Raw genomic sequence first — 11,155 nt, forward strand, 5'->3', positions numbered from 1 at the left:
AGTCACTAAGAATCCAAACTAGCTCTGTACGACAATGAAATGATGAATTAATGGCTACAGCTGAAGCCTCGAAATAATAATATCAAGGTATTGGTGTTGGTGTTGGTGTTGGTTTAGGTTGAAAACCCAAATCAACAGACATCCGAACAACGTACTTTATGGCAGTGTATGACAATTATCGATGACGATCCTATCAGAAAAGAACAGTACCACCACCACCACTTACAATCAACGACAAACCACTTTAAAGTCTTCAACTGGATTCCGGTACCTAGTTAGCTTTCTCAGTTACGTGCACAAATCTAAATGACAAAGAAAGTTCACTATTTCTCTCCCGACACACACCAGAGTACTATTTTTTGTAGATTGTAAGTTTATATAATGTGATGTTTGAGGCTGTCAATTTAGACAATATCTGATATGGAGGTTAAGATAGTTTCCCACTTGATTTAAATTCATTTGGCTGTCCTTTTCATGCAATCTTGGTCCTTCGATTTACAAGCACACGCCCTATACTGCAGCTGCCACGCTGAAAATTACAAGAATCCAACCAGCTAATTCAAGGTACTCCACAAAGTTAATAATATCAACTTGTTGCTGTTGCTCTCAGGATACCAACTTGACCACCCACATTCAAGCCACATATTTCATTACAATATACGATCACTATGAATTTTCAATACTTCAGTACCTATCGGGAAATGAAAAGTACCACCACTTACAATCAACAGTAGACGATAACTTTAAGTCTTCAACTGGATCGTGGAACCTAGCTAGCTCGGCCACATGCACACATCTAAGTACATAAAATAGGGAAGAAAAGCCTCACTCAAAGATTCAGAGATATTAACAAGCAGCGAAATATTTGAGGATAATCTTCCATCAAAGAGGATTGATGATGGTCTAGCACCTGCCCCAAGAAATAAACACCCTCTAGTAAAGATAAGAAAGAAGCCGTCCAACTTCCCAAGACAGCATCAAGAACTACTGCCTTGTTTTGCCCTCATAACAACCTCCTCAGTGGTGGTCCCAATTATTTCATTTGCACGTTTCAGCCCAACGCAGAAATACCGTCCAACGGAATCCTAAATTCACAGGTAAGTTCCAAGTGAGAGAAGAAGAAGCAGTTCTCTACAGAAGAAATATTACATAATCTAGATGATCAAGGTACTGCAACATATCAAATTCACCGATTTACTATGCAAGTAAATAAAAGATAAAATGGTTTGAGTCCCTCCTCATAGCCTCACTTTTTTCAATAGTTAAATAGCAATCATGAACAGTCTCAATCAGCCTATTAACCCTCTTATTGGCTTGCATGCTCATTAAGTCGGAACAATGGTCAATTTAAGAAGTGATGATATCATCATTTTATACTATCAAAGATTTATCACCATGTTCAATGAGGGCTTTAGGGAGTCTTACCCGAGAGACAATTCCCAATTTCTCCAACTTCCCAACTGCATCATCCACATCAAAATTACAACTGGCACCAAACTCTTCTTTAATGAGTTCCTCACACCACCTATCCAGATCCTATAATAATTCATCCAATCATCCCAAATAAGACTTCTCAAGAATCTACATTTAATTTCTTGCAATAATTAGGGAATTTATAAACAGAACCAAAGAAGAAAGATGGCGTACTTCTCTTGTAGCTTTTCCCTGTTCCATTAATATATAGAAAGAAAGTATCACCTCCTTGACCTAATCATTCAAGACATGGAGTTACCATAAGCAATTTTGCAGTGTGTAGTTGTATTAAATCAATTCCGAGTCAGTGGTTAAGCCAGAATAAATTCAACTTTAACAGAAGTATAGATTATTACAAACACATCTCCTAAACAATTGAAACAATTCCTTGGACTCTGTTAGGTTGTGAAATGTCTGTATTTCTTGCACCTGATACTACGTAGGTGTATGTATGTAATATGTATGTGTATGTGACTATATGTAACATGTGTATCTTTGTGTATGTATGTGCATAGTTATAGTTAGTTACTTGCACCTAATACTTCGTAGAAGTATGTAATATGTATGTGTATATGACTGTATGTAACATGTGTAGCTTATTGTATGTATGTACATAGTTATAGTTAGTTACTTGCACCTGATATTATGTAGGTTTATGTATGTGATATGTATGTGAATATGACTATATGTAACATGTGTATCTTTGTGTATGTATGTGCATAGTTATAGTTAGTTACACCAATAAAACCTATTAAGTATTAACCACCAATACAAATTCAGAAAGAAAGTTTATCAAAGCTTGCAGCTTACCTCCTGTTGAATCACATCATCACACAAGTGAAGAAGAGTACCCCTTCCACTATCCAGTTGCTTGTCATACATGGACTGTGTTATTAGGTTCTGATATGCAGCCAAGTTCTGCTGAAAACTACACATAATTAAGAAATATTAGTAACTGAAAGAAAAAGTATGAAACAAAGGGAAAGGTTGACATGTCAATATTATATAGAGCTGGACACTCAGAGGATGAGTAAACATGCAACCCCAGACCCATGACCAATCACGTCATCAGACTGACTTTATAGCATATAGTGGCCAAATCTGACTATGTTTACCGCATAGAATCAACAAAGACAAAGGCAGTCATTTGATAAAGTCAACTTGTCACTTTGTCAGATTAAAACTTTCACCAGAGATACTCTCATGTGTGAGTGCATATTAATCAAAAGAATCACATACATCCCAAATAGTGAGAAATTCAAGAAACATAATATAAGAAGATACTTAACAATTAACATTATACTCCCTTAGCGTGACAGGCATATTGATATGAACAATATACACCTAACCAGCCAATTCGAAGAAACACGAATTATAATAAGAAATCTACCTGAAGTATATCTTAGCACAGTAACCAATGACAGTGGAAAGAACCGCAATGATGACCAAAAAGTCAGCATTAGGCATTTCAAGCGAACTAATAACAGCAACCTGTAGAAGAAAGAAATAATAAGCTGCACTTCGCAAACTAATAAATGGCAAGAACAGTGCACGTGGACAAACTTCATTGCTATTAAGAAACTCACCAGCCCAACTACAGCAGAGCCAAGGAACTTGACCCAGTCCATTGGAGTTAATCCTGGGTTCTTCTTCTCGGGCTGTCAAAAGTATAAAGTTACACAAGGTTATAAGTTGTATCCAGACTTCAAGAAAAATTATAAACAAAATGTAGAAAGAGCTATGAGACTCAGGCCCATTGGGGGAAAGTGATAGAGAAGAACTCACAAGAACTATCTCCATATCAGCCATGGGAATATTTTTGAAATGTTTCACAAATATTCCTCGTTCTTCTTTTGCTTTGGTACTTGCTCGCCTGAATAATCATAACACTCATATCAGTCACTTATTATTTGAGGTCCTTTAAGAGCTAGCTTCTTAGATCACCAATTCAATCAGTAGGCAACAAAACCCACTTTCCCTTAAAAATAATAGATAATAAATAATAAACCCATAACCTACAGTAGCATTAATTGAATTCGCCTATGTAAAAGAAATCCCTGATCAAGCCCTGTACTCCTTTGGACCGAAATTCAGTACAGTCTAATTATATAAACAAGAAACTAGGAAACTACACAATCTAATTCTATAAAACAGATCCCCAACTTTGTGATTGAAGACCAGCCTTGAAGAGAAAGAAACCGACTCAACCATGCACAATCTTGTTCACAACAACATTATTAAAAACAGTATATTAACGTAAGCAAAAAGATTACCTGTAAACAACAATTATCCTATCAAAGGTTGGCTCTTTGATTGTGGTCTTGCTCAGCAAGCTTTTAACGCTGAAGGACAAAGAATATAATTGTCATGAAGTGGCCACAACAGCTTAGTGCTATGCAAAAACTAAAGCCAAGTGGGAAAACCTTAGTTCCATATTTTCAAGACGAATTCGTTCAACGTATAAGTCCTCCGCCTCCTCCCCATCTGCTTCTGAGGTAATTTCATCATCCTTCTTTGGATCTTTTGTGTGCCGACTACTTGACCTTCTGGATAAAAGTTTTTCAGCCCTGCAATAGTAATCACAGCAACAATGGTAAGAGAAATAATTGCTTCAATATCTAAAGTGAAATTTCTCAGGTATATTCTTAATAGTCTTAGTAATACCAATCACAGGTAGTGGCTAAAGATGATGTTTTTCAAACATAAAACGTACGACTGTATTTTTTTCAACTCTATTAAAATTGATACATTGTCATTAATAATTTAAGTTAATAACTATATAACGACTTAAAAATATTACTTACCTAGTTATTCGTAAAAGATATGCCCAAAAACGTGCAATGATCATGTCCACTTTCTCCATGAAAAAGTAATCAGTTGTCTGATCAAGTCCAACACCACGCCGGAAGATAATGTACTGAATGTAAGAAAATAACACAGATTAGAACTCTAGAGAGAGAGAGAGAGAATGGTGGTATAGTAACTAGTGTTTCCTACATTAAACAAGGAAAAAGAAGATGAGCTTGAATTATCAAGAAGAATATATAACTTCCAAAATCTTTATGCTAATAAAAACCTTATCAGCAAAATCTGGAAGGTTTGGCTGAGGATTCTCTGCAAAGAAGTTCTTCAGAAGCTTCTTGTCAATCTACATTCATCAGGAACAAAGTATTGGGATCAGCAAATGAGAAAGCACATAAAAAGAATTATAAAAAATGAAAGTAAAAAGTTGCATTGACATATATACATATATATAATCTGCAGGTTCCTACTTGGCAATTGGCATCTTACTTAATTGACATGAAGGGATACACCTTAGAACATACCTTAGATTCATCAACCACGATGGGAAGATTTAGAAGATACTGCCCTGAATGTGCAATCTCAATTTCTTCATCAGTTGCAATCTTGAAATTACTCTTTTCCATCACCTGGACCATAACAAGAAAATATTACATACTTGTGGTAGACTGTGAATCGATAAGAGTCTATAGTACAGGGATTCCAGATATAGTGCTATTAGAAAGTTCTCGTATTATCCAGTTGTCATACATTCAAAACAGACTTTCCTATGCATATTGTGACTTGCTTTCATTTTTCTTCTTTTTTATTTTCTTTTTCATGGTTTCTTCAGTTAAGGGCTTACAAGGAAAAACAAAAACAAGCGTAAACTGATGCAGCCATATGACCTGAAGTAAGTACGTGAGGAAATTCTGTTCCAGTACATCAATCTCTTTAGGAGAAAGATTCTGTTGCTCCAATTTTTGATTCCCATGTACGGGGTCAAAGAGCGAATACAGTTGCTGCATAGAAAAACATATGTCAAACAAAACTCATCATAATCAGCTCAAACACACAAGTTATAACATGAGAAAATGACTAGTGCATAATATGAGCATACCATCAAATCCTCGAATTGTAGAAGATACCAAGCCCGAATCGTGTACTCAATTCTCTTGCTGAGCTTTAAAAACTCCGCCCGGTCGGAACTATGTTCTGCAGAATTTCAATAAAAACAAAAAAAAGGCCAGGTTTCAGTGAAGTACATTGATGCTAAACTAAGCAAAACATAAGCTCGTCGCAATTAAACCACAGGCTGATTGCCTAATTCCTAACAAATTGGAACTAAATGGAGCAACCGACTTTCGAGAACAAAAAATTGAACAAAACCCGGAATCCAATACACAATCAAGAGCAAGAGCGGGGTTGAGGACTAACCAATGAGGTTGGCCAAGGACATGATGAGCTTGGGCTTGAGAACCGGAATCACGGACTCCCGCTCTATTCGAATCATGTCTTTCTTCTTCTGGGACGCCGTTTTCTCCATTCTGGGTCTCTGCAGAAACGAATTTCCGGGTTCTTGAACGCCAATGGAAACGGATTGTGGGTGTTTAAATGTGAGAGAGAGAGGAGAGGAACGGTTTATTCTTGACAGTAAAGGGAGGGAGAGGGTTTGGTATCTTTTACTGTTTTGGTGTGTCAGTTTCTTGCAAAACGGGGGGAGAAGAGGTGAGACCCAAGCAAGACCACACATAGCAGAATCACACCAACTGATGCCACCTCCTCGTCAACTGTTTTTTACTGAGGTCATTTTGTTTTCACTGAGGTCAAATCATTCGATCAATACTCGTTTTTTTTTTTCCTGCTCAGTGGCTTATGAGGCTTGTGACGGTTGCATGCGGCTTTATTTTTAGTTAGATTTTATTAGTTTTTAGATTTAGTTTCCTTATACTGGCTCTATAGATTTCAGTTGAAAATTGACTTTCCTATATTTTGTCAACTCGTTTAATGTTTGTTTTACTGCCGTGGCCTTCCATGACGTGGCTTAATTGATCCCCTATTTCCATAAGAAGAAAAAAGAAGAGCTCAATTCCGATAATAAATAGCAAAATATGCTATTGCGGATCCACTTATATGATTGTTCATTGCAAGTCCTACCATGATAGTAACGAACTACTTGTACCGGTTATTATATTATGGTTCATCATAAAGATTATTATCTCTAAAATTATTATGTATAATTTAAGTGCTAATGTCACTCTTTAGATTAATATATTTTATAAGAAAATTTTATGTCGGAACAGTTAACCCATGCCTTCACGCAACATAGAAGACATAGAAATTCTACTAGCCTTTGCATAAGCCATAGCCGCCTTCGCCGCCTTGATTGGAGCACCCAACGACAGCCTGCAATGCAGGTGAGTTAGTTGTTGAATTTGGAGGAGTAGCATTCTTCGAGTCCTAAACCATCAAAGCCTGATCATAACTTGTCATGTAACTTGCACATTTGACAAAATATCTAACATTTTGTCAAGCGTGCAAGTTACATGACAAGTTATGATCATAACTTTCATTAATTTATATACGAATTAGGTTGAGAGAGAGAGAGAGAGAGAGAGAGAGAGAGAGAGAGAGATCAAATCATACTGAAATTTCAAAGAAACAAGGAAACTCACTTGGGGAAAATTCTATAACGGCTGTAACCCTAAAATTTCTCTTAGTGTTATTGAGAACAAGTTATATAGTTTTCACAAAATGACGTCGTTTTGGAATTTTTTATTTTATTTTAAAAACACATTAGTGTTCGCTTAAACACTATATTGTGCCTTAGAACGCCTTAGAGGTGGGGGTATATGTAGAGATAATAAGAGCGGACAACCTCATAGGTGATAGTGTACATTTAAAGATAATAATAGCAGATTCATAATAGAGAAATTCTCCCTATGTTTTGCTTTGGTAGTTCATATATAGAAATGGATGAAAAGATTAGATGTTTGGTAACAAACGAACAAAAATGTTATCTCACCGAAACTCCATAATTGGCTTTTCTCGCTTCAAATGTTAGAGATCAGGGTAACAATTGGTTTGTGTTTCTTGAGTGAAGCAGCAATGATTTTGATTAGGGCAAGATCCATGTCGGAAAGATATTGTAAAACAAGGATGAAACTTTCTTATAGATTTTGATGTAAAACCAGATATGTATAAACTTATAAACTTATCAAACTTCCATTCACCTAATCTTATTTGACATTAGTTGCTATGATAAGTTGCTCATTAAGTTTGATAAGTTGCTATGAGTCTATACATGTCTGGTTTTACATCAAAATCTATAAGAAAGTTTCATCCTAGCTTGTTTTAGAATATGTTTTCATATGGATCTTGCCATAATCAAAATCATTGCTGCTTCACTTAAGAAACACAAACCAGTTGTTACCCTAATCTTTGACATTTGAAGCGACAAAAGACAATAATAGAGTTTCGAATGTTATCTTTGGATGAATATGTTTTCATATATGGCCCTATTTTGGAACTGATTACGCAAGAAACATGAACATCAAGGAACGACACAAACACATCACCAATTAAGTTGAATGTTGTGTTGTTGAGCATATTCACAAAGTAACAAAACGAAGGAGAAAAGCAAGTGCACTAATATTCAAAGCCAATTTCCAACAATACGGCTATGACTTCAGTCAAGTACACACTAATCAAATACGACAAGACAAAAAACAAATGATCACTGCAAGAACAAAAAAAGAGGCTGTAAAACAAAATTTACCTATAAAATATATCATACCAACACTTAACCAAATCTCCAAAATGCCAACATAAAATATGTTCACATATCCCTAAACTACCGCTGTGGCATGCGAGATCCAAAACCTGTATTTACACAAAGCGAACTATTCAAAATGATACTGAACAAATTGACAAAGATTTCTGAAAAGATTTTGCAACACAGTCCAATCAAACTTATCTCACAGAGATTTCTCTGTTCATCGTTGTCGGGAAAAAAAAAAAAAACGTTCTTGACCAAAAAGTCAAAAACAGAGAGACTAACGGCTTTTTAGACGGATACTAAAGACCAAAAACAAAGAGACTAAAGGCTTCTTTCATTCTCACAATCATCATGTGACGACCATGTGGTATGTGGCTTCTATAGACCCCAAACCCCTTCGGCGTTTTTTCATTTCTTCTAAACCCATTTCAAAAAGTCTCTCGAACTCTCCCCCGAAAAGCATCAGTCTCCAATCTTTCCAGACGAGAGCTCTCGACGGCGGCGGCCGACAGACTCTCCGTGCCCACTCTCTTCTGTCATTGCCGGCTAAGGTATGCTCTCTCTCTCTCTGTGTGACCATTCTTTTCGGATCATTCGATTCTCATTCAATTCTAGGTTCTAACATTTTGATTGGAATTCTTTCAGATGGCATTTCTCCTTCAAATTATCCGGAATTCAGGAGGTCGATCCCCCATTGTTGCCAATTTGGGGCTATCTTTCTCAAAGCTGAATTTGGGGAAAAGAGTCAGTTCACTTCTTCACACCAAGCCCGATGCGAAGCAAACCCCATCTCTGCTCAATTTGAGCAAAAGGTTTGAGCTTCTTCACACTCAGGTCGCTGCATCTGTTCTCAATTCGGGCAAAAGGTTCGGGATAATAATAGCGGATTCGTAATAGAGAAATTCTCTCTATGTTTTGCTTTGGTAGTTCATATATAGAAATGGATGAAAAGATTAGATCTTTGGTAATAAACGAACGAAAATGTTATCTCACTGAAACTCCATAATTGACTTTTCTCGCTTCAAATGTTAGAGATCAGGGTAACAATTGGTTTGTGTTTCTTGAGTGAAGCAGCAATGATTTTGATTACGGCAAGATCCATGTGGGAAAGATATTGTAAAACAAGGATGAAATTTTTTTATAAATTTTGATGTAAAACCAGTCATCCGGAGATTTTTTTTTTTTTTTGTTAGCTGTATGATTATGTGGTTCTTGTGATTAAACGTTGCATGTGGTCCTCTCTATTCTCGAGATTACTCAGTGAGCTAAAAATTCTTGCCTTTTAAAATTTTTATTAGGTTATGAAGCGACCTTAGTAATTCTTATAGGTCATTGCATAATTGTTGTTTCTTACTATTTTAGAACGACTAAGATACATGAATGAGATCCAAACCTGCTTACCTTTTCTATTCACATTGATGATATGCCATCCTTAGGTCACTAACTGTAGGACTCCTCTAATTAAGGCAAAAACTCGATCAGTTCATGCTATATGAACTTCCCATCATTTTGTTACTATCTACTAGTCCACTAATACTTATACCCATTCACCTAATCTTATTTCGGAATATCACGATTGAGCTGAAATTGATCAGAACAAAATAACTTACTCATTGAGGATTTGAGAAAGGGATGCACATCATCTTTATGTAACTTCGGTGCAAGATTGCGAAAATTAACTCAAACATCCACAAGATTCAACCGTAACTCAAACATCCACAAGATTCAACTGTAACTGTCTCAACAACACTAAATCATCATATTGATCAAGGACAAAGTATATTATAGTACATTGTAGTGTCATGACTAATGACAATCAATGTGAAATCCGATCGACACTAGAAGTGAAACACAAACAAGTTTCCATTTGAGCTATGATTGTGCGATCATCATGAAGCCCCACACCATTGGGATCAATCTACTTCTTCATAAAAAAAAATCTCCCTCTCATGTACATAAAGTCTTTAGACGCCGCACCACCATGAAGTAATAAATTTTTATCTCAAATATATATCTTATATCTTATCTTATATAATTAAGCCAATTCTTGAGGGAATGGTTAAATTTTTGAACTATCATATATGCCCTCACATAATAGATATTAATAAATAAATTGTTTCTATATGAGGATAAAATAGTCAATTGACTATATAATATTTCAAAAGATTGCAATACCTCCCATGAAAAAAGGAGAAACTTCCTCAAAATGATGAGAGAAACTGCTGTAACTTTTTTTAATTTAAAAAAATAAAAATAAAAGTCAATTAACATGTCCGCACATGTTAAGGGGCTAGTCTTATATAATTAAGCCAATTTTTGAGGGAATGGTTAAATTTTTAAACTACCATATATGCCCTCACATAATATAGATATTAATAAATAAATTATTTCTATATGAGGATAAAATAGTCAATTGACTATATCATATTTCAAAAGATTGCAATACCTCCCTTGAAAAAATGAGAAACATCATGAGAGAAACTGATGTAACTTTTTTTAATTTAAAAAAATAAAAATAAAAACCAATTGACATGTGCGGAGTACATGTTAAGGGGCTAGTCTCATCATAATGAAATTAATTAAGCTGTGTGTACAATAGTACATTGTATGAGGATATAAAAAGTTTGGATCAGATAAGAGAGTTCATTACATAATAGAAAGAATAATACGAGATTTCTTTCCACAACTTCACTTTCTAGAAATTTTCAAGCATTCGATATTTCGAAAATGTTGCTATTCACCTAGACGAGGGTCACCTGGTGATGTAGCAGAACTACAGCTGCGAATTGGTAGGTCTAGGCTATAGTTCTGACCGGATCTGACCCAAGCTGATATTTTCGTTATAGAGAGATCCAAGAGAGAAGGAAACCTATTAGCTAGGTTGGATAGCTTTGCCATCAGTTATTCCAACATCACATACCCTATACTTCACAACAAGAACAGTGTAAAAAACAAGAAATACTTTCTCAACCAACTTTCTTATCACTTGATTAGGTTGATTTGACATGTTATGCGATACATTCACCCGACCAAAACCCCAGTCCCAAGGGGAGAGAACAGTGAAAATTGAGACTCATGAAATGTATGTTAATTACCAAAACCGATTAAACATGGCCAAGGTTA

The 11,155-nt window shown here is 35.7% G+C and overlaps 1 protein-coding gene across 1 annotated transcript; it reads right to left on the bottom strand.

Annotated features, from left to right (window-relative positions):
* Positions 1–555: 555 nt before the first annotated feature.
* Positions 556–5,983, bottom strand: LOC133726537 (uncharacterized). Its single transcript, XM_062154105.1, has 15 exons — positions 5,692–5,983; positions 5,375–5,469; positions 5,163–5,276; positions 4,800–4,904; positions 4,550–4,621; positions 4,278–4,390; positions 3,897–4,040; positions 3,747–3,815; positions 3,259–3,346; positions 3,060–3,131; positions 2,864–2,964; positions 2,284–2,401; positions 1,648–1,707; positions 1,426–1,536; positions 556–1,085 (listed from the first exon to the last, which is right to left on the bottom strand). The coding sequence occupies exons 1-15, from the start codon at positions 5,798–5,800 to the stop codon at positions 978–980; spliced, it is 1,479 nt and encodes a 492-aa protein (XP_062010089.1). The 5' UTR covers positions 5,801–5,983; the 3' UTR covers positions 556–977.
* Between the last annotated feature and the right edge of the window lie 5,172 nt (positions 5,984–11,155).

Source organism: Rosa rugosa, chromosome 1, assembly GCF_958449725.1.
Source record: "Rosa rugosa chromosome 1, drRosRugo1.1, whole genome shotgun sequence".
Lineage (NCBI taxonomy): Eukaryota > Viridiplantae > Streptophyta > Magnoliopsida > Rosales > Rosaceae > Rosa > Rosa rugosa.

Coding starts and splice junctions, on each gene's coding strand:
- LOC133726537 (XM_062154105.1), bottom strand. CDS start 5,800: ATGGAGAAAACGGCGTCCCAGAAGAAGAAAGACATGATTCGAATAGAG. Junction 4,622..4,799: donor TCGTGGTTGATGAATCTAAG/GTATGTTCTAAG, acceptor TGATGAATGTAG/ATTGACAAGAAGCTTCTGAA. Junction 1,708..2,283: donor ATGATGTGATTCAACAGGAG/GTAAGCTGCAAG, acceptor TTGAATGATTAG/GTCAAGGAGGTGATACTTTC.